The 23,900-nt window shown below is 45.7% G+C and overlaps 1 protein-coding gene, 2 non-coding genes and 1 pseudogene across 3 annotated transcripts; 2 read left to right on the top strand and 2 right to left on the bottom strand.

The window, feature by feature from the left end:
• Positions 1–5,052: 5,052 nt before the first annotated feature.
• Positions 5,053–5,124, top strand: TRNAM-CAU (transfer RNA methionine (anticodon CAU)). The gene has a single exon. It is a non-coding gene; the product is annotated as a tRNA-Met (tRNA).
• A 212-nt stretch (positions 5,125–5,336) lies between these two features.
• TRNAI-AAU (transfer RNA isoleucine (anticodon AAU)) lies at positions 5,337–5,410 on the bottom strand. The gene has a single exon. It is a non-coding gene; the product is annotated as a tRNA-Ile (tRNA).
• A 6,458-nt stretch (positions 5,411–11,868) lies between these two features.
• On the bottom strand, positions 11,869–12,857 carry LOC104324293 (olfactory receptor 5AP2). Its single transcript, XM_009928410.2, is given in 2 exon segments — positions 11,869–11,895; positions 11,898–12,857. Coding segments are annotated over 2 exon segments (987 nt in total).
• A 4,042-nt stretch (positions 12,858–16,899) lies between these two features.
• On the top strand, positions 16,900–23,003 carry LOC138688284 (olfactory receptor 11A1-like; annotated as a pseudogene).
• The last annotated feature ends 897 nt before the right edge of the window (positions 23,004–23,900 follow it).

The raw sequence follows: 23,900 nt of genomic DNA, 5'->3' as shown, positions 1-23,900 counted from the left end.
TCATCTAGCGTACAGGAACATCTAGTCATAAGAGCAAAGAACTACAAAACTTATGAGTAATTAATTACTAGTTAATCACTTGACTACACATTTGTAATTACCTCTGCTAGCTAATCCCCTGGCTACACTTTTGTCTATTGTTTCAATCATAATGTTAGTATATGATTTCTTATAATCATTTATCAAATCTCACTTTTACAGTTATCTAGCAGCAAACCAATTTCCACAGCTGGTAAAAAATATTAAAACCATAAAAATATTTAAGCAAACTGTACAGAATGTGTGGGCATATGCTATCACAAGAAAGTCTGGTTGGCTGAATTAGGAGGTGAACAGTGCTGAGGTAGGTCATGTATTGGCATCACTGAGCCCTGCAGTGACAGTAGCTTGCACTGGAAATGTGACTGTCTGGTGGCGGTATGTTCTTGTACTTTAACTGGTGGTTGCCCTGTGGCCTCCATGTGCATGCTTATGTGGGTTTTAGGACCTTAATGTGAAAACCAGTTTGACCTATCTCATATCATAATCACACAACATTTAGTCCTTCCAATGATGCTAATGTGATTATTCATTTATAAAGTGTTACAGAACCCTTTGCCTAATGGGCCAGGTTAAATGAGATTATGCCAGATAAGGGAGAGAATAGCTTCATCACTTAGTGTAAGATACATGCAAGTAGCTAAAAGAGGTAAGTGGCTTCGTTAGAGCTTAAGTGTTGCTGTTCATCATTCCAGAGTGAGCCTTGGTAGCTCAGGAGCTGTTGGTGAAATCCATTTCCCTAATTAGGAGAAAGTGTCTCCATTCTTGGGGAGGGATAGATGGTGTTTCTCATGAACCTGCTTCAACAGGTGCTGAAATCTCTTCCTGACCGAGAGGAAAAAATGCTGGCAAGCACAATATTCTTTTGCACAAGTTTTTGTGCAGAATATTAATGATGCTTGGATAATCCTACCTTACAGATTCCTCTTGAACAATATTGCAGCTTAGCCTACTTCCCCCTGCCCTGGCCAGGCCTAAGGCTGTTGTTACTTAAGGGAGATGGTGTGTTCGCAGCACGTGGCAATCAGGAGAGACTGCTCCAGTGTGGGCTCTCCATGGACTGCAGTTCCTTCAGTGAATACTGCTTGCTCTGGCAGGGGCCCCTGTGGATGTCTGCTACAGTGTGGTCCTCCACAGGCTGCAGGGGGACAACCTGCTCTGTCACGGTGTCCTCCGTGGGCTGCAGGGGAATCTCCTCCAGTGCCAGGAGTATCTCTTGCCACTCTTTCTGCTCTGCCCTTGGTGTTAGTGGGATTGTTTCTTATGTATTTCTTTTCCTCGCTCTGGGCAGTGTTTTGTCCTTTCTTAAATACGTTTTTACAGAGGTGCCACCAGCTTTGCTGGTTGCTCAGCTGAAGCCACCCCTGCAGCACCGTCCCCCCCAACCTTGCCATGTAAACCAAATCCACCCAGCTATGGAGGTCAGAGTTTTTCAAGGGTGGGAGTTAGAAATGGAAGAAAAGTAGCTCACAAATTTTATTAACACAGCTTGAAGCTGTAGGAAAGGTGTTCAAATGAAATAGCTTACAAGTTTGTTGTTGTTTTTTTGGTTTTGTTTTTTAAATTTGCCTTTGCAAGGTCTGGGTGTCTCCTGCTCTGGTTTGTAAGAAAGTGCAACTATGTCCCCCTTCTCCCCCCACCCCAAAAAAAACCCCCAAAGCCTGAACTGTACCACACCAACTGGGAAGCTGTAAGTTGAATTTGCTGGTGAAAAAGAGCAGCTGAAGGGCTGCTTTTTCTCTTAGAAGAATCATTATTGGTGCTCTTTGTCCCTAGAACAGGGGTGAGCAGACTTGAGATGCGACTGAAACCTCCTCTGTGCAGTATATTGACCTTTCTTGAGAATAAAAGTACCTAACAAGCATAGTTTTTGCCTGCTTCCATACCTGCCTTTCTTTCTTTATCCCTCTGCAGCTTGGGGTACCTCCTATGTTGTACCTACCCACCCGTCTCCAAGCCCCCAGCACATGTGCTGCAGGGTACGTCTTGACTTGTCTAGAGAAGTGTGCTGCTTGCTGTGGGCCCAGGTCGGGGGTGTTGTGGAGAGACTGCCAAAGCTTGTCTGACTCTCACCCCCTGCTCTTCTTCCTTGTGGGTACCAGTGATACTCCCAAGGGCAACCTGGAGAGTGTCAGTCACGACTGCAGAGCTCAGGGGGGCATAGTCAGGGGTATGGGAGTGGTGAAGAGGGCTGACAAGCAAAGGGTCTGGGGTGATGTGAATGAAAGCGAACACAAAATCAGCAAAACGGCGCTTAAGTGGGGTCACCTTCAGTACTTGCATGCAAGCAAGAAAGCGCCTGCAAGGCACCATTATGGAAAAATACCCCAAACCCTTTCTGGGCAATCAGCACGCTGGGCTGCCACTCTGACATGCCTGTGTGCTAATGCACACAGCATGGGGAATCAAGGTGAGGCACTGGAGATCTGTGTGCAGTCACACAACTGTGGGCTTGTTGGGATGATGGAGATGTGGTGGGACAGCCTACATGACTGGAGCCTTGCAATGGAGGGACACAGACTCTTTAGGCAGGACGGGCCAGGAGGATGAGGGAGCGGAGTTTTCCTTTATGTGAGGCAGCAGCTGGAGCACCTGGAGCTCTGCCTGGGGACGGGTGAGAAGCCAACTGAGAGCCTATGGGTCAGGATTAAAGAGGTGACACAGACATCTGGAAGTAGCCTCACATTCTCAGACTCTGGTGCTCATGGGGGACTTCAGCCACCCTGATATATTGCTGGTAGGACAACGCAGCATGGCATGAGCAATCCAGGCGGTTCATGGAGTGCATCAATGACAGCTTCCTGACCCAAGTGATAGAACAGCCAATGAGGAGAGGTGCTTTGCTGGACCTCATACTCACCATCAAGAGCAGGCTTGTTAGGGATGTGAAGGGATGTGAAGGTCAAATACAGCCTTGGGTGCAGTGACCATGAGATGGTGGAGTTCAGTGTCCTAAGGAGAGGTAGCCGTGCAAAAATCAAGATCACAATGCTGGACTTCAGGAGAGCAGACTTTGGCCTCTTTAGGGATCTGCTTGATACAGTCCCATGGGATAAGGCCCTGGAGGAAAGAGGAGCCCAAGAAAGGGGGTTGATATTCAAGGATCACCTCCACGCTCAAGAGCAGTCCATCCTGACAACCCAGAGCTGCATCCCATGCCTGAGCTCCAACTGCATCCCTGACACCCACTCTTAGAGCCACATCCCCACGTCTGACCCCCAAGCCCATGTCTGACCCCTCTCACAACCTCATCCTCATTGCCTCCAGGCTCTGCAGAGCTGAAGATGCTCCTGTGGGGTTGCAGTGAGGCGCAGCAGCTGGGGCCTGTCTGGGGTGCACCTTGGGGCAGGGGCAGTCTACCATAGCACCTCAACCTCACAGTTCTGGGGTACCAGGGGCCAAGGTGGTGCCAGCCCTGGCACCCTGTGGGGGTGTGGGTCCCCTGAGGCTGGTGCAAGGGGCACTCTGGAGGGGACAGGACAGGTTGTGGGGTGGGATGGGATGGGATGGGAGGTGTCAGGATCAGCCAGGGCTGGCAGGGAGAAGAGCAAGAGAGGCCAGGGCTGGTAGGGACAGGGGCTAACACTGGTCTTTCCTGCCTGGTTCCCTCCCAGAATTGCTGCAGTGGGGGGAGAGGGAGGGATCAGACCTGGCTTTGATGCAGAAAGAAGTGGTGTGGTGGGGAAGGCATACTGTTCCTGTTGGAAGGGTCTCTATGGGGTGGCTCTTGCAGGGCATCCTCCATGGGTGCATCCCTCAGGGCTGGTGGATGCAGACAGGCTTCCTCCCCCCAGGAGCATCCCCTAGGGCTGGGGTGCAGGCAGGCCCCCCCACCCCATGAGACAACATGAGGTTATGTGATTAAAGGCTCATCTCCATGAATGAAGAGAAGCAGAGGAACAACGAGAGGTGGAGGAACCCTGGGAATCTCTACAGTGCCAGGGATCCCCCAACGTGGCTGTTCCCAGGGCCATCCATGGGCCAGGAGGTGGCACCCATCAGGATAGTCAACCGGGGCAGCTGTCCAGATCACCTCTTGGACTGAGGGTGTGACTGCCCAGGGGTGAGGGACACAGTATGGGATGCAGGGGAAGAGCATTTTGGCATTGTATGAGACTTATGGGATGTTCAGGGGGAGGAACCAAAGGTGGTGAAAAGAAGGGATCAAGGTGGTTTAGGGAGCCCCAAATGTGGGAAAATAGAGGGATGAGGGTATGAAAGGGGCTGTGTATCATCTATCTAACTACCCATCTACTAGTTTGGGGTGTATGTGCCTCCTGGGGATACACGCTCAGCCTTGCTGCTGCCTGAAGCTGGGGAGGTGGAGCCATGGCAGCCTTGGCCATGTTGGGCTGCTGGATTTGGCAGCACCTAACAGAGCATCCCATGGGTGTTACACAAAGGGTGCTGCTACAGGCTCTCAGGCACAAAGAACTACTAGCAGTGTCTGTAGCTGGTGGCATACATTGGCTGTAATGATACATGTTTATTGTGGCAAAAATAAAAAAAGGGAGAGAGAGAGACAAGGGGGAGAGGGGGAGGGAAACCTGTCCACAGAGGCCAGCTGGTGTGAGAAGCGCTGAGCTCCCAGATGAGCAGCAACCTTGGTCTCCCCTCCAGCGCAGCAAGTTATGGTGATGGTGGTGATGCATTTTGTGTATTTTGCTTGATCCCATTTGTGACACTATTAGGGTGGTTAATCGGGTGCACGTGTTGCACGCTGACTGGTCACTGACTTTCCGTGCAAAGCTGCTTTTGAACAATTCTTCACTGTAGAGATGAATGCCGTTGGCTGTAGCACGTAGTGAAGGTTGTCCTCCAAAACACAAGAAAACCTGCAAAAGAAGGAGTAGGGAAAGCGTGGGGTGAGACTAGAGGGCGAGGCTTTCCCCGGGGACCGTGGCCCAGGGCTGAGGGGTGCAGGCAGGACTCCCATGGGAACACCTCCCACGCAGGCGGGGAGGGCGCCTGAGAGCGGCTTTAAAGAGGCAGCGTGGAAAACCCAGTATAGGGAGCAGAGTGGCGCAGCGGAAGCGTGCTGGGCCCATAACCCAGAGGTCGATGGATCGAAACCATCCTCTGCTAACTGGCCTTTTTTTTCCCCCGCTCTCCTCCCCGGGTTGTTTTTTTTAATTTATTTTGGCTTCCCTCCCCGGGCGCCTCGCGTTGCGCGACCCCGGCGAGGGCCCTGCGGGTCCCTGCACCACCACTGCCCGGCGCCGGGCGAGACGAAAGGGAGGGCCGGAAGGGAGGGGGGAAAAAAAAAAAGCAACCCCCAAAACCACGAAAATTGTACTTGGCCCGTACGGGGATCGAACCCGCGACCTTGGCGTTATTAGCACCACGCTCTAACCGACTGAGCTAACCGGCCGCTCTGCAGAACCCTCCCTGCACCGCCCCCAACTCCCTTGCCGGCTCCGGGCGGGAGCGGTGAGCGGAGGGGGTCTCCGCTGCCTCGGGAAAAAAACATGGGGGGGAGCAATAAATGAATACCAGAGAGCGGTTTCGAGCCATCGACCTCTGGGTTATGGGCCCAGCACGCTTCCGCTGCGCCACTCTCCTGCCGTGGCAGTGTGTCCCCAGGTACACGTTCTCATCCAGCCTCCCCGCCCCAGCCCTGGGGGATGCTCCCACGGGGGAGTCCCGCGGGGCTGGGCGAGCAGTGGTGGTACCCTCATCCCAGCAGCACGTGCATCCCGTGTGAGGTGACGTTAACAGCCCTGCTGTCCCCCCCCACGCTGGGTGACTATGAATGAACCCGGCGTGGCTCATGGCTGTCCCATCTGCTGTTAAGAGCTTTGACCTTCTCCTGGGGACTGGAGACAAAGTCCCCCACCATGTTGCTGAAAGCTGAACAGAGGAAAAGCCCATCTCGAATCTTCTATTTTTTTGGCCAGCCTGATAGGAGCTGCCATTCACCTGTTGGATACAACTGCCCATGCACAAGATTTTGGGAAAACAGGCAGGTATCCTGTGGGGAAAATAAAAGAATGAAGGTGGGTGTATTTTTTGCACAAGTTTCTCACAAATTTGGAGGCCTGGCTTGCAAAACTGCTAGCAGCTGGGAGATTTTAATATTTTGGGGAAAAAAACAAAAGAGAACATAAAGCCTGGGACCTGGGCTACTCAGCACATCAGACTCCTTGTATCCATCTCAAACAGCATCAGTGTATTCACACCAGCTCCGTGGGAGCAAGACTCAGGCACAGAAGGAGGACACCCTATCAGCACTGCGATTTGGCTCCTCATTTTGGAGGAGAAGCTGAGGCTGTTACCCATGTGCTTACCCAGCACAGAGCCTGTTTGGCCTTGTGGCGGGTTTCTGGCAATGACTGCCTGTCTTCCTCCCTCTTCGCTCCCACAGCCCATTTCCAATGGGTGCAAGGAAGTGTAGTGGACCTCCTAGGTGTTGGTTTTATGCCACATCAGTGGTACACAGATGTTTTGGCTAAGCCCTTTCCTCTTCTTGTGTCCTGGGATGACAGTCCCCAAGAGTTGCCAACCCTATCAATACGTTCCTGCCTTGTAGCTCGTCTCTGCTTCAGGCATCTTGTTAGATTTTATTGACGGACTTGACTGCTAGCATCCAGTCAGTGGGACAACAGCCACATCTTGTGCTGGTGCCAAAGTCAGGCCTGTCACAAGCCACAGCTCTGTCCCCTGGTCCTGCCTCCTTAAGCCACCCGGGTGTGCAGGACCTCCCAGGGCACTGGGACAAGCAATAGCAATGCATTATCTCACAAATGCTTTGCCTTGATCTCCCAAGGAGGTCAGCCAAGCACCCAACAAGGGCTTGATAAAGGTACTAGCTAGCCTAGCTCATGGGGCACTTGCTGCCTGGGTGGTGAGTTTTTACCTTGCTCCATGGGGGTACTGAGGTGTGTACTGGAGCCATGCTCAGAGAAAGTGACGTCTCACTTTTAAGCCATGTCTGAGTCCAAGAACCGGGCTGCTGCAGGAGGTGCAGATGGCATACAAGGGCATACTTTTTGACCTTGAAGACAGTCAAGCAGTAAAGCAGGTCATGCAGGGAGCTTGTGCAGCCTCTGTCCTTGGAAGTTTTCAAGACCCAGCTGTATGAAGCCCAGAATAATGTAGGCTGACCCCAATAGCTGAGCATGCTTTGAGGATGAGGTGGGACTAGAGATCTCCTGGGGTCCTTCCACTCATGTCAGGGTTGTTCTGTCTCAAGAGCTGTGTCCATATGCTCTGCTCACCCGTGGCATCTGGGAGAACCTGCCTGCTCCTGCAGCCCTTGCCATACAATTCCCTTGGAGCTGCAGTGCTTGCCTTGCCTCTTCCCCATGGGAAACTCCCTGCATTCCCCATTCCTTCACACTTCTCCCACTTGTTTGAGTGGCAGCCCCCAGCTTAGATTTGAGTCACCATACAGCAGATAATTGCAATTTTCGCTTTTCAAGACTGACAGGAGATGGACACAAAACATGGAATAGCATTTGGTGAAGTGAAAGGATCTGTATTTCCTGTTCAGAATGTAGGAAATTTCCCATATTTCCACATTTTTCATGTAATTCCTCCCTTCTCTAACCCATTCCCTCCCCAAAAGCCCCTGCCAGTTCCATACCTAAAACTCACTTCTCCCCAAATGTCCCTGCTCAATGCTCTGGCCACTCAGCACATCCTGACACCTACTTACCTATACAGCCACCTCAAAAGATGTTTTCTGTTCTCCTGAGCTTTCTTTGTTTGCCAAGTTGTGGTTTAAGCCCAGCTGGTAACAAAGCACCATGAAGCCACTCGCTCACTCCTCCCCCCTGTCCCTGGTGGGATGACAAGAAAATATAAAGAAAAGCTCGTGGGTTGAGACAAGGACAGGGAGGGATCACTACCCACTTATGGTCACAGGCAAAAGACAGGGTCAACTTGGGGTAAAAACAAAATCAATCTAATTTACTACTGTCGTGGTTTAACCCCAGCCAGCAACTAAGCACCACGCAGCCGCTCACTCACTCCCCCCCCATCCAGTGGCATGGGGGAGAAAATCGTGAAAAGAAGTAAAACTCGTGGGTTGAGATAAGAACTGTTTAATAGAACAGAAAAGAAGAAACTAATAATGATAATGATAACACTAATAAAATGACAACAGCAATAATAAAAGGATTGGAATGTACAAATGATGCGCAGGGCAATTGCTCACCACCCGCTGACCGACACCCAGCCAGTCCCCCAGCGGCGAATCCCTGCCCCCCACTTCCCAGTTCCTAAACTAGATGGGATGTCACATGGTATGGAATACACTGTTGGCCAATTTGGGTCAGGTGCCCTGGCTGGGCATGAGAAGCTGAAAAATCCTTGACTCTAGTCTAAACACTACTGAGCAACAACTGAAAACATCAGTGTTATCAACATTCTTCACATACTGAACTCAAAACATAGCACTGTACCAGCTACTAGGAAGACAGTTAACTCTATCCCAGCTGAAACCAGGACAACTACCAATCAAATCAAAACAAGGATAATGGGAAGTAAAACCAAATCTTAGAACACCTTTCCCCCCACCCTTCCTGCTTTCCTGGCTCAACTCCACTCACGTTTCTCTCTCCCTCCTCCCCCTGGCAGCCCAGGGGGATGGGGAATGGGGGTTGGGGGTCAGTTCATCACACTTAGTCTCTGCTGCTCCTTCCTCCTCAGGGGGAGGACTCCTCACTCTTCCCCTGCTCCCATGTGGGGTTCCTCCCACAGGAGAGAGTCCTCCATGAACTTCTCTAACACAAGTCCTTCCTACGGGCTGCAGTCCTTCACAAACTTCCCTGGCATGGGTCCTTTCCACAGGTCGACCTTTAGTCACAGGCTGCTCCAGCGTGGGCTTTCCCATGGAGTCATGGCCATCTTTGGGGCACCCACCTTCTCCGGCGTGGGGTCCTCCATGGGCTGCAGGTGGGCATCTGCTCCCCCATTCACCTCCATGGGCTGTAGGGGGACAGCCTGCCATCTCACCACAGGCTGCGGGGGCATCCCCTCCTGTGGCACACCTCCTCCCCCTCCTTCACTGACCTTGGTGTCTGCACAGTGGTTTCTCTCACATTCCACTCTCATCCCCGTTGCAGGCTTCCCCTCTTAAATATGTTATCCCAGAGGCGCTACCACCGTCACTGATAGACTCAGCCTTAGTCAGAGATGGGTCCATCTTGGAGCCTGGGAAGCTTTTAGCAGCTTCCCACAGGAGCCACCCCTGCAGCCCCTCCCCCGCTACCAAAAACCCCACCACACAAACCCAAAACACCAATCTTGGGCTTTTCCTAGCACTCCCTTCTCTCCTTTCCCTCACACTGTTGAAGCCAGGCTCATCAGAAAGAGCCCAGGAAACACAGAGACAATGATGCAGAAAACAGGTATGTACTCACGTTTCCAGCCCAAGTGTCCACCGACCAGCAGTCCTTCACTCCACTGCAGTGCCTTCCCACTGGTAGTGGGTGGGTTTTTCCCATGGCACAGCCTGATGGCCCAGGGAAATCCTCCTTCTCAAGGAGCCCTTTTTAAGGCAAGTCTTTCTGGAGATGCCTCATGTTTTATCACTCCACTGCTGCGTCCTGAAATACTGTTTTCTTTCATACCCATGTTCCCATACTGCACGAATAGGTCTGGAGCTATACCTCTAAGATAAGTTTTTGAGAAGTCCTTGAGTAGTTCTTCCTGGTACTGGCTTCCAAAGAGTTGCAAATAGCAACACTCACTTCTGACAGCCTGTCAATCACCTTGGAGATATTTGAAAGCCATCTGTACATGATCTTGGACAACTGGCTTTAGGTGGCCCTGCTTGAGCAGAGGGTTTGGACAAGACGATTTCCAGAGGTCCCTTCCAACCTCAACCATTCTGTGACTCCGTGACATCATACAGACATCATGGGATCCCTAACCACCCACAAACAGCTGGAGATGTTCTTGTGCCCCTCCAGCTTTCTTGCTGTCTGGGCATGAGAAGCTGAAAAATTCTTGGCTTAGTCTAAACACTACTTAGCAACAACTGAAAACATCAGTGTATTATCAACATTCTTCTCATACTGAACCCAAAACATAGCATTATACCAGCTACTAGAAAGAAAATTAACTCTATCCCAGCCAAAACCAGGACAACCCTGGATTCAGTTTCCTGACACTCTTGTGGTATGGCAGCTGGAGGTCTTTTGGGTACACCACTGTACACATACCTTGACTAAGCTGCAATATAGGTGTGACTTGAAACATCTTTGGCTGCCTGCAGTCCCCAGGGTTATCTGTTACATTTGGGCTGGCAGATATAACACAGGTTTATGGGAAACTCAAACCTTTTTGCACTGGAACCAAAATAAGATGATGTAGGACATTTCCAGCAACGCTAGTTATCTGTGTTCAAGCAGCCAAAGCAAGCTCCTCTCAGTTGTTTTCTCCTTAAATGCTGCTGATTGTATTGACTAGATTGTCATTGACTTTGATGGGCATGTAGGTGCTGACTTATGTATAGATACTTACAGTAGGATGTCATAATCTTGAACTGAATCCCATTCCCATATCCAGTCAACTGAATCTCTCTCCTTACTCTTTACTTTCTGGTGGGAGGAACTGATTACCATAGCATGAACTATACCAATATGCCAGCAATCCATTTGTGTATTTGTCCTGAAAATATGCACAATTTTTTTTCTGACTTTGCTGGCATTTTGCTACAAATTAGGTTTATTTATGCTGGAGTCATGTGTTCTTATGACAATGATTTATTTCAGACAGCCTTGAAAGCTAACCTTTATGTAGAAGAAGGGAAAAAGGCTTAAATATTTTGTAGTTAAGGTACAGATTTTATGGCTTATTTCTGTAGTCTCTGTAATATTTTGGACAGTGAGATTAAATGTATTCATTTATTCATTATACAGATTACGTACATTTCTCAGTATTTTCCAACAAAAGCTAAAATGTCCAAACCCTTTACAGACTTTGAGGAATGCATTAATTCTTTAATTTTTAACCTTTCAAGTGTGAACAATTTTCAGAAAATCAGTGAGACTATCTAGGCAGAGGCACCTTGCTGAAGAATTGTCTTCTCCTAGATATCTTTCTCAGAGTATGCTTTACTTTGTTTTGTAAGCCGTATATGATTGGGTTCAGCATAGGAGTTACTACTATGTGAGAAAGAGCCACCATTTTGCTGCTGTTTGGCAAGAGACCGGACTTTGGCTTTAAATGTATCAAGGCAGTTGTGCAGTAGAACAGTGTCACCAACACCAGGTGAGCAATGCAGGTGAAAAAAGCTTTGTGTCTTCCTTTGGCAGATGGCATTTGGAGGATGGTATGGATTATCTGAATGTAAGAGGCTGCTATCAAGATAAATGGGATCAAAACAATTACCAAAACCAGACGTCTGAAATAGACCAGATGAACCACATTCAAGCAATGTTTCTCACACTCTTCATTTGCAATCAATGGTGTCCAGATGACTATCTTGGATGTTGACATCTACACCATAGGTGTAAAAACTAATAGTAATCCAGAACATAACATTAATAAAGAAATGGTCTGTCCACTATAAATTGAGTTTCAACTTATTCTGACCTGAATTTCAGCTGTAGTGAGGAAAAAGAAAGCAAGGGGGCAGGCAAGAAGATATCACATGGAATAATACATATACAATGACATTCATGGATTTATTTTGCTTACTTTACAGTGTTCACTATATATTCTTGTTCTTTCTCCATACCACCCCCCAACTGACAGCAAGATTGTTTACCTCCTTTGTTTCTCTGCTTATTTATTTTTAAGATGTACAGCTATGTATTTCCAAGCTTTATTCAAATTAACTATATTCACATGCCATATAATTGTGTCCGAACCTGTAACTCATTGAGGATTGTTACCTCCCTTTTTTTAACAGAAGGCAGCCCTCTGAAAGCCAGCAATTTACTTGTCTGTTTTCGCAGAGCTTCCTTTACTTCTTTGTTTCTCAGACTGTAGATGAGAGGATTGACCAAGGGAGTGAGAATGGTATAAAAAACAGAGAAGACTTTGTTTGGAGATATTTGGGTATCATGATGAGGAAGTACATAAACAGTTAATATTGACCAGTAAAAAAGAATCACCACAATGAGATGTGAGGAGCAAGTGGAAAAGGCCTTTTTTCTCCCACTGGCAGAAGGAATTCTCATGACTGTGATAATAATGCAGAGATAGGATGAGAAGGTCAACAGAAATGGAGGCAGTGAGCACACACCCGCCACAACAGAAGTGACAAGTCCCGCCACATGAGTGTCACTACAGGAGAGTTTTATTATCGGGAATGAGTCACAGAAAAAATGTTCAATTTCATTAGGCCCACAGAAATCTAAATCTGAGATCAAGAATGTTAGTATAGAATTAGACAGAAAGCCACTTATCCAAGATGCAGCACCCAGCTGGAGACAGAGCTTGCCGTTCATACGGGATGGGTAGTGCAGAGGTTTGCACACTGCTAGGTACCGATCATAGGACATCACTGCGAGGAGATAGCACTCTGCAGCTGCCAAGCAACCAAAGAAATAGTATTGTGTAAAACATCTGTTGACTGAAATACTTCTGTCTCCACCCAGATAACTAAGCAACATTTTTGGCAAGATAGTTGAGCTGTAGCAGATTTCCAAGCAGGCCAAGTTGCCCAGGAAGAAGTACATTGGGGTGTGAAGGTGCCGATTAGCCACCATCAGCACAATGATGAAAGTGTTTCCAGTTATGGTTACAATGTAGATTGACAGAAACATCAGGAAGAGAAGAGAATCCAGTTCAGGGCGATTCCCAAATCCCAGGAGGATGAACCCTGTGACAACCGTTTTGTTTTTCCACTCTTGCTTTATCATAACTTTTGTACTAGAGATAAAACAGGAAATGTTAGCACCAATGAAGACCTTCACAGTTAAGACTCAAATAATGAAAGTTTCTTCACAGAAAAGAGAAGCAAAAAGTCTTTGGATTATCAGACCTGTTATCTGATTTCCATAAAGATTTCTCACATACCAAGAGTCACATTACTTATTACTCCACATACTGAGAAGAGCACTTAAAACCGAGGTAATACCTGTGCTTCTTCTCTGGCACAAGTGTACTTTCTAACATGTTTGCAGTCTGTGCAAGCAAATTAAAAGTCAACTTCTTTCATTAGGTGCCATCAGAAGTTTTGCCGTATTCCTTTCTGTGGTGAAAAAAAGAAGTATTTGGTCTGATTGCTCCAGTAGTAACATAGCCATATTTCCATTGCTAATATGTATTGATGCATTATATATATTTATATATAAATATATACACACTATATATACATATGTAGCATGACTGTTAATGCAGACATTTTTTTCTTATTTGAAGGAGGCTGAAAAAGAATCCAGCTTCCACCAATGAAAATACGTATGAAGAACACCTATACCATTGTCAGCATACATTCGCGCTGCCAAAAAACCCCCAAACACACACAAAAGCACCTTCCAGTTGTCTCACCCTTCAGTCTTATCAATGGGTAGAATGAAGGATTCCAGATTTAAGGAGTTTAATTCACCCTAAAACAGAGTGAGTCATCTTGTGAAAATACCTATTTCTTGTCATTAAGAAGTCAGAGATAATTTAGTTGCCAGACCCTTAATCAGAAGAATACAGTTTAGATAAATCCTACTGCTTGTCATAATGTTCTTTTTTATTTTCCTTTCATGTGTACTGAATCACCTCATTCTCTAGATTTCCTTACAAATCCCATTTTCCAAAACTCCTGAGGCTTTGGCTGATCTTTCTGGATTTGTTTAGTACAAAAATACCTACCCTCCCCCCAAAATTCAGTGGCCAAAACTAGACACAGTACTGTGGTTAAGGCTATACTGGCAAAGGAAGTGAACACAAAATCGACTTCTTTTTCCTTCTGTATAGAGTCTTCTTTTCAGCTCTAGTTTTATCCAGATGCACATGGAGTTGGGGGAGGTATTGGCAATTCATTAATGGGGTGCATTTTTCAAGCCCATGCACCTGGCAACACAAATTCCAACCATGACCCTTCACAGACTGGGAGGGACAATCTTCAGCCCTGTGGTTCCCTAAACACATCCTCTTGTGTAAAACATCCTCTATTACAAATCATCTACTACAAATCCTCTATTACAATCCTCTATTACAAATGCAACCTTGGTGGGGGTTTTTTTCAGCCCATTGTCTTCCTAAATCTAGCACTCCAATTTAGCAGCATCTATTTGAACCATCTCCAGCGGTATTAATGTCACCTAACTTGGAACATCTGCACCTAAGACACTCACCTCAGATTCCTCTTATAGTCTACAGAGAGAAGTGCTTTGGACTGTAATCCATCCAACATGTTTTATGTATCTACTCCGTATGAGCTAAATTATCTAAGGAAATTATTTATTTCTTTCCACTGACAATAGAAGGAGTTTAGATACTAGCTCAGAAGTCAGCTTCTGACATGCAGACTGCACTTCCTTTTTGATGTTGCTCCCAACATTTAGGCACTATAGAGAGGTAACCAGCCACTATAGCAGTGAAGGCCATATAAGGCCACCCATCCAATAACTTACAGCTGGGTCACTTGTGATAGCAAAACTTGGTAAGACATTTCTTTCCACAGATCTAATATGAAATTTTCTTTTAAGCTTTTACTCATTCAAACCCCCAATTTTTAGCCAAATTGCCAACATCAGACAATGGAAAATGTTGGAAGTGTGTCCTGTTTCTGTGTCAATCAACAAACATTTCAGACCAACACTGTTTTTTACCTGAAGCCACAAGAACATTGAAATCCAATTAAAAAAATCTTTCACTTCTCAAGGTTTTGTATCCTTCTTTAGTTTCTTTAAGATCTTGATGTTCTCATTAAAAAAAAAAAAAGAAGAATTAGAGCTCCTTGTTTGGCAATGACACCCCCCCCTCACCCCCCACCCCCCATAATTTCCGTCTTTTCCTTCTTTTTTTTAGCCAACTGAATATACCAACTCTTCTTTTCCATTCTGTCAGGTAGCGAGTATTCCTCCTTTCACCTGACTCCTTAAAAACCTTTTCAGAACTGAGACCAGTGAAACACCCCAGGGAATAATCAAGCAAACAAAAGCCTTGGAGAGGTTGTTGTCACTAACCTCATACGCACATAAATAACCATTCTTTTCCTGTACACTGTTTGGAATTAGCACTTTCTTAGCCTACATTTTGATTACTTTTGGGCCTGGATGGAATTCTTTTGATAGATAGGATGGATGACAACTAAGTGGAAGTTTACTATGATGATCATCATTGCTATCAGGTCAACACTGGGTTCTACAGATGTGTTGAAGTCTAAAACTGACCTGGATTCAATGCCAGGCAGCTACCTGAGTGCCAGCTATTTCAGTCATCCTCTGGAGATGCTGCTTGATCTTCTTTTTCTGCAGAGTGACTGTGTTCCTATCTGTGGTATCACAAATAAGTGAGATGATTGTTCCGGGTCTTGGTTTTTCATCTCAGCTTCCTAGCTCGCATTTGAGAAGGCCAGGCAGACTGTAATTTGTTAGTCAACATTCAGACTGCTTAGTCTCCAAGGCCAGACAGAAACAGCTTGATGAATAAATATCTCTTGGCAAAGCAAAACTTTGCATCAGCTTGGTGAGCCTCAAAAAGAAAAAAAAAATTGTAAGAACATGGGGAATTTCAAAGACTACATGAAAAAAGTGAAGTCCCCAAAAAGTAGAAGGGGAAGTTGTATTAGGCAAATACCACTAGATGGGAGTGTAGTCAAAACAATCTGAAATACCAATTTCTAGCACAGTGACTTTGGCCTGCACAGGTGCAGAGCTGGTCCTAGCTGAACTGCAGAGACTGAATGTCATCTGTTTTGATTGCTAACATGAGATGGAATAAATCTGGCTCAAAAATACAAAATCTCCCTGTTGACTTTCACATGGGATACCCTTAGTTTCCCACCAACTGGCCACTGTCAGTTCCATGATAGAAATAAAATGGTCAACCAGACAGCCTCAGCTACATCATTGCCATGGTCTCTGTGTCTAAGTGTCATCTAGAGGCTTTAGTTTGGAGGACAAGACACACCAGAAGACAGATCTCTGTTCTTGGTGCCAGAATGCCTTCATATAATTAATTCACACACTATTAATTTGTACCTAGCCTCAGGTAGTTATTTACAAACTCCATCTGGAAAGTGAAGAGAGAATGGGCAATGTGAGTCTTTCAGTATCAAAATTGTCACCTGAAGAGGCTATTGAAACTCACAAAAGTATCTGTGTGTCGTGGTTTAACCCCAGCCAGCAACTAAGCACCACGCAGCCGCTCACTCACTCCCCCCCATCCAGTGGCATGGGGGAGAAAATCATGAAAAGAAGTAAAACTCATGGGTTGAGATAAGAACTGTTTAATAGAACAGAAAAGAAGAAACTAATAATGATAATGATAACACTAATAAAATGACAACAGCAATAATAAAAGGATTGGAATGTACAAATGATGCGCAGGGCAATTGCTCACCACCCGCTGACCGACACCCAGCCAGTCCCCCAGCGGCGAATCCCTGCCCCCCACTTCCCAGTTCCTAAACTAGATGGGACGTCACATGGTATGGAATACACTGTTGGCCAATTTGGGTCAGGTGCCCTGGCTGGGCATGAGAAGCTGAAAAATCCTTGACTCTAGTCTAAACACTACTGAGCAACAACTGAAAACATCAGTGTTATCAACATTCTTCACATACTGAACTCAAAACATAGCACTGTACCAGCTACTAGGAAGACAGTTAACTCTATCCCAGCTGAAACCAGGACACTGTGTCTCTCCACTGAGAAAGCTACACTGAGTATCTAGTTGATTCTAGATATCCAGGTATCTCGTTAAAATAGTCAGATGTTCGAGAGGCTAAATTTGGGTGAGATGACTTCAGCTTCTAAGTATCTAAGGACATTTCTGTCTTCCTTTTTTAAACCTGAGAATGATTACAATACTTGCTTCGTAAGTAAAATACTTGAGTCCTAGCTGCCATGTAGCTCAAAGAGTCATTACCCCCAGCTCCCTTACTACCAGATGGTGCCCTAGTTCTGCCATGGGGTGGAAAGTAATGTAACGTTCATAAGTGCTGAGAGGGACTCAGCAGTGATGGTCTGTGCATACTGTGTTCAACGTAAAATGTATTATCTGCTGCTGGGGAAAAAAAGTACGCCACCAGGAGGAGATTTTGCATATCTCAGGTGTGTACCAACATTTGGGTACATGGAAGGCTTACATGCGGTGCTCTTGTGAATTAAGGAAGAGAGAACAAAATGAAGATTTTTATGAATTATGATTCTTCAGAAGCATTCGAACTGCAACCATATAACACCAACTTTGAATTGCTTTTGGATTTTTTTTAACCGGGTGTCCCACCAGCATTAGGCCAAGGAGCTTCTTGCCAATACAGATAACGTCTTCCTGATGGATTTATTAAAATTTCAATTTGCTTTTGGGCTATGAGATTACTTGAAATACAAGGCAGCCAGCCATACTGAGCATTAGCAGTAAATATGCCCCAGAGGTAATAAAATGAGTGCTTTTAGACTGTACAGAAAAGGAATTTCAGAGAGATATGTACAAGCTTCTCACTTTACCTGTTGGACATGGGAGGAAACCTTTGCAAAGATAAACACAAAGAAGAACACATAACAACAAAATGAGATTTCTGCTCACCTGAACCTGAAGGCTAAGACTTCCTCTGGCCAAATTTGACACTGAATAAACTCAAGTTAATTTAGCTTCACATGTAGCTTTTTCTCTTTCATGAAATTCAAGCTATAGTATGCGTGTTGAAAATTGGATTAATTTACTTAAACCTATATGTCCAATGTCATTTTAGGTTCATTTTGATTTCTTTTCTTGCCTGCATTTTGCTCAAGAAGAATGCAGGCCTATTGCAGGTATTGTGTCACACCTGCCATCAGACTGCAGAAACCTCAAACAGAATAAGATCTACATTAAGTAGCTGAATCCTGCACTCAGACCCAGAATCAAACACTTAACATTGCAGTTTCTACCATGTAGGCCCGTACACATGATTGTGATGTCTAAGCTCCCATTTATAGTCTATGGAGATTTGGTCAATATGGCCTGGAGAGCTATTCAGCTGATCAACCTGACAGTGGGATTCAGGTGCCAAATAAAGGAGCCAAATACCATTTCATACACATTAGGGTACCACAGACATCTTCACAACAATGGTATGGCATAGGACCTATGGGAGATCCTTCCAGAGTGATAGCTGGCGTTCTGATATTTTTAGGCATCTGAAATAGTCCTAGATGCCTATGTTTAGGCAGTTTAATTAAGTTCCCTGCTCAGGAGACACCCGAATTGGAGACTTCTAAAATTATATGCTTGTTTGGATGTCAGTTACTCATGAGGACTCAGTTCATTATTTGCAAAGTTGTTTATTATGGATAAAAAAGGTGTGTTCAGTGTTTGGGCAGTTAACAGTTATTCACACTGGGAAAGAAGTGTCCATTGACTCTCAGAAGGAACAAGCAGGTGTTTTTTTCCCTTAATTTAGGAAGGCAACATCAATAACAGCAGGTCAGTCAGACAAGTGCACTGACCCTAGTGCATCTGATATGACACTGGACGCTCATGTTAGGCACTGTCTTTTCTTACTCCTAGATCACCAATGCTAGGTGCAGAAAACACAAACATTGCTAAAAAGATGCATACTGCATGTGAAAAACTTAATTATTGGAATAATTTCAGTTTGTTGTCAGACAAAAAATTGAAGACCAAATTAGGAAAAAATATGACACTTTTTTTAAATTTCTGCCCTGTTTTTATCCTCTGCCTGATATTTGCCATGTGTTTGATGCTGAAGCCAAGTGGCAAAAGCACTCAAGAGATGTGGGGTCTAGCCCAGACCATGCTGAACTCTTCCTCCAATGTAGACTGAGAAGAAAGCACTTCAGGGTTTGGTATTTGCCACAGCATCCATGCTAATAGCCTGTTTGTACTATTGACTTGGCATCCATGTTAATAGCCAGTCTGTTTGCACCACTGACTTGGCCTAGTCTGTCTTTCACTCCAGGGCGCTGGTCCATCCTGTAATCCCCACAGCACACCTATTTCCATGTTTCTCCTCTTCTTTCTGGAGCTTTGCTTCAGGTCCTCCTGTGAAGGAACTCAAGCAATAGTGACACTAGTTCTTCTCATTGTCTGCTTCAGATCAGAAATCCAGCTGTGAAAAGCACCAGCTGTGATTTGGCCCAGCAGAGATTGTTCTCTGAAATGCTACTGCATGCCCTCATAACATACATGAATGCCTCCGTCAAAGGTATGTTGTAAAGACACCATTCAAGTTGGTTGTGATACAGTCCCCTCTTACTGGGTATAATAGATACCCAGCTCGCAGTACATTCATTAGATATCTAGATGCCTTTAGAAAATCAAATATAATTGGAAATAATATGTGTGTGGCATGGAGAAAGCAAAAATTATTAGTAAATTTCAGTGCAGTATTAACATATTATAAACTTTAATCAAGAATGTTACTGGGATTCTTTATCAATAAGAATTGATAAATTATTTAAACTTTCCATTAGGAAAACTATCAAAGGAGATTTTATGTTCATACTCCAGGGCATCTAATGAGCCACAAGGGACTTCTGAGTTCATCTTGGTTCCAGTCTGTATGGACATTTATTAAAGAGAAAGCAAACACTTGGGAAGATCAAACTCTTGGCTTTCATATAAAGATGATGAAAAGAGAAGACAACCTGCAGAATCTATGCTGCATCCCACAATGTGATGTGAGCAGGTGTCTGGGAGACCCCAGTCCATAACCGGCTACCATGGAGGTAAGCCTGACAAAGGAGAGTGTGCAGACTTGGGACGGAACTGAATGAACTGATGAGAAGATTAATTTCTGACTTTTTCTGTTTTTCTATTAGTGGAAATAACTGCCTGTGTGCTGAACTGTAAGGCTCATCATTTACTGACATGATTTTATTATGTCAGTCACAGATTTATCCAAATATCCCGATATTTTTTAAGTGAGGAGACATTGAACAACTGAACAAACTGCATAGACAGTCCTCCCCGTGCCTAAAATTTCCCTACCTTGTAAATCCACTCAGTCACCCAAGATGCAGAAGATGATAGGAAAACTTGTGTGAAGATTGTCTGGTTGCAGAAACTGATCTGATGTGACTGCAAACTAATGCCATAGTTTAGGTGTAGGTAGTTTTGAATACCTTTCCCCATGTTGGCATAGCTGGATGATCTGCAAAGGAGCATAAGTATATAAATGTATATCTAGAGCACAAAAATTAAGAATTAGGCTACGCCTCTACAAGCCAGGGAAACAAGCCAGGACACTGAGCCAAAAAGTGGTGTGTAATCATACTTCTTAGAAAAGAAGAAAACTGTCTTGTCCCTGAGGCATACCAACAGTGATTGAAACTGAGATAAGACAATCTGTTTTTTTCATGGAAAATGTTGCTGAAATGCTTTAAGAGTTGGAATTTTAAATAAGTTATCAGGACATAGATATTGGATCCAAGAACTAAGTTGAATAGTGCATCTTTACAGCCATGCATGGAAAACAGTTTTTAATTTTCATATTACATTTTAGTATTTGCTTTCCCCAAGATTCAGCGTGACATCAGCTACAGAAAGCAAAAGCAAACTTACATTGCAGAATTCATCCTCCTGGGATTTGGCGATTTACCTGACCTTCAGGTAACCTGTTCAGCAGGTTCAGAAAACCTCTTCCTGCTCTTCCTGGTGATCTACATGGTGACAGTGATGGGGAACATTCTCATCCTCATGTTGGTGGTGGCTAATCATCATCTCCACACCCCAGTGTACTTCTTCCTCAGTAACTTGTCCTGCTTGGAGACCTACTACAGCTCCACCATCCTGCCCAAGCTGCTGGTCAGCTTCCTGACAGGTGACGGAAGTATTTCCTACAGCAGCTGCATGACACAGTTTTTCATATTTGCTTTTCTAGTTGGGGTAGAGTGTTAACTCCTGGAAGTGATGTCATATGATCAATACTTAGCAGTATGCAAACCTTTGCATTACATCACCCTAATGAATCGTTAAGTTTTGCATAACACTAGCTGCAGAGGCCTGAGTTAGTGGGTTTATGATCAGCTTTGTTATCACACTGTTGATGTCACGAATGGTGTACTGTGATCACAGTGAGATTCTATGATTTCACATCTATGATAAAATGCTCCTGCAATGACACACTCTGTATTGGGTTTGTGTGGCAAGGTTTTGGTAGCAGGAGGGGTTACAGGGGCGGCTTCTGTGAGAAGCTGCTGGAAGCTTCCCCTGTGTCTGATAGAGCCAAATGCCAGCCGGCTCTAAGACGGACCCGCTGCCGGCCAAGGCTGAGCCCATCAACAATAGTGGTAATGCCTCTGTGATAACCTATTTAAGAAGGGAAAAGAGTTACAGTGGGCACAGAAATGGCAGCCAGAGAGAGGAGTGAGAGAAACAACCCTGCAGACACCAAGGTCAGTGAAGAAGGAGGGGGAGGCGCTCCAGGTGCCGGAGCAGAGATTCCCCTGCAGCCCATGGTGAAGACCATGGTGAGGCAGGCTGTCCCCCTGCAGCCCATGGAGGTCCATGGTGGAGCAGATCTCCACCTGCAGCCCATGGAGGACCCCACGCCAGAGCAGGTGGCTGCCTGAAGGAGGCTGTGATTCCGTGGGAAGCCCATGCTGGAGCAGGCTCCTGGCAGGACCTGCGGATCTGTGGAGAGAGGAGCCCACGCTGGAGCAGGTTTTCTGGCAGGACTTGTGACCCCGCGGGGGATCCACACTGGAGCAGTGTGCTCCTGAAGGACTGCACTCCATGGAGAGGACCCATGCTGGAGCAGTTCGTGAAGAACTGCAGCCCGTGGGAAGGATGCACGTTGGAAAGTTCGTGGAGGACTGTCTCCCGTGGGAGGGACCCCACGCTGGAGCAGGGGAAGAGTGTGATAGGTCCTGCCCCTGAAGAGGAAGGAGCAGCAGAGACAACGTGTGATGAAATGACTGTAACCCCCATTCCCCATCCCCCTGTGCCACTGGTTGGAGGGGCAGGGTGTAGGTAGAGAATCCAGGAGAGAAGCTGTGCCCAGGAAGAAGGGAGGGGTGGAGGGAAGGTGTTCTGAGATTTGGTTTTATTTCTCATTACCCTACTCTAGTTGATTGGCAATAAATTAAGTTAATTTTCCCCAAGTTGTGTCTGTTTTGCCCATGACGGTAATTGGTTGAGTGATCTCTCCCTGTCTGTATCTCGACCCATGAACCCTTTGTTATATTTTCTCTCCCCTGTCCAGCTGAGGGGGGGGAGTGATAGAACGGCTTTGGTGGGCACCTGGCATATAGCCAGGGTCAACCTACCACAACTTCTAATAGAAGTTATAACATCTTTGATGTCTGCTACATGTACTATGCTGCCCTTTCTTTTCACTGTAGCATCCTGTATTTTAAACATGATCACCCTCCTGAGAATCTCTTCAGCTACAGGAAGGCAAAAGGCATCTTCCACATGCTCTTCTCACCTCATTGTGGTCACTATTTTCTATTCAACTCTCATCCTTGTCTATGTTACCAAAAACTTACAACTTCACAGCTTTCAACAAGTTGTTCTCTGTCTTCTACACTGTGGTGACACCCATGGTGAATCCACTTATCTACACCTTAAGAATCAAAGAAGTCAGAGGAGCCCTGGGGAAAGAAGTCCAGGCATTTATGGGTTTATATAAATGACATATCAAAAGCTATGCTTTGTGGAGCTTTTGGGGGAGGGGGCAGACTATAAAAATATAAAGCATTGGAGGTAATTTCCACAGCAAGTATATGGTCACTGATGTTGCAATTCGCCTAGTCACAAGTGGAGTTGGGTGGTTGTTTGGGGGAAAAAAAAAAGGTTTTTTTGACTTCCTCAAAAAAACCATGTAAACCCAAAATGTAAGCACACCCCAAAATAATCTTGATTAAACTCAAAACAGCTTTGTAATGTTTTCATATTATTTCAGTCACTTAGAAATCAAAAGCCACAAGAAGAAAAAAAAAGTGTCTTGTGACTACAGACACACGGGGCACAGAGTGGCCCTGTGTGTCAATATGGGTATGGCTACATGGGGCACAGAAAAGGACCTTGGCCAAGTGTCATGTGGTGTGGCAGGATTCAGCTGCCTGAATGTAGAGGTACAGTGTCCTTTAGGTGCTCTGGGGATGCTTCCCTGGACTGTGCCTACTACTGCTCTGAAAGCATGTATGTCTCTCCTAGGGCACAGGCCATTTCTGGCTACGTTGTGAAGACCTCATGGATGTCCTAGAGCTTCTCCTGTGTCATGGGATGCTTGTGCTCCACCTGCCCATGCCAGAGGGAGCTTGTGGCAGTGTAGGTGAAAGCCAGGCTGCACTACAAGTCCAGAGGTTGAGTACCACTTCCTTAGGAGCAACATTTAGTAGTGTGGATCCTGGCAATGCTTCCCTTGGGATTGTTACAGAGGCACGCACAAGCAAATCCAACAGGTGTTAAAGTTCAGATTTATTCTTCAGTAAAAAGTTAGTTAAAATTCCGATAACGTTTGTGAACCACGGGCTCAATGATGTAAGGGGAATTAGTACTACACAGCCGACTTAAGAATTCTTAAAATTTAAAATGATGACTCAAAATACGCACATCACGCACTTAAAAGATGAGGGCTCTCAACCTCAAGGAGTTACCTAGGGCGGCGTCCTGATCCAAGGGGGAGTCCCTGACTGCAGACCCGCTGCTCCGAGGAGGACTGATTCCAAAATGTCCTCCAGCGGGACCCCGTTTATACCCTTGTCGAATCTGATCTGTGGTCATTTTAATCCCTTTTGGCCAAGAAGGTCACCTCTGTGTACCTGGCACATCTTGATTGGCCAGTTCGA

Source organism: Haliaeetus albicilla, chromosome 12 (genome assembly GCF_947461875.1).
Source record: "Haliaeetus albicilla chromosome 12, bHalAlb1.1, whole genome shotgun sequence".
NCBI classification, from domain to species: Eukaryota; Metazoa; Chordata; class Aves; order Accipitriformes; family Accipitridae; genus Haliaeetus; species Haliaeetus albicilla.
The sequence above is the reverse complement of the archived record's forward strand: the minus strand, read 5'-3'. Positions and strand labels throughout refer to the sequence as shown.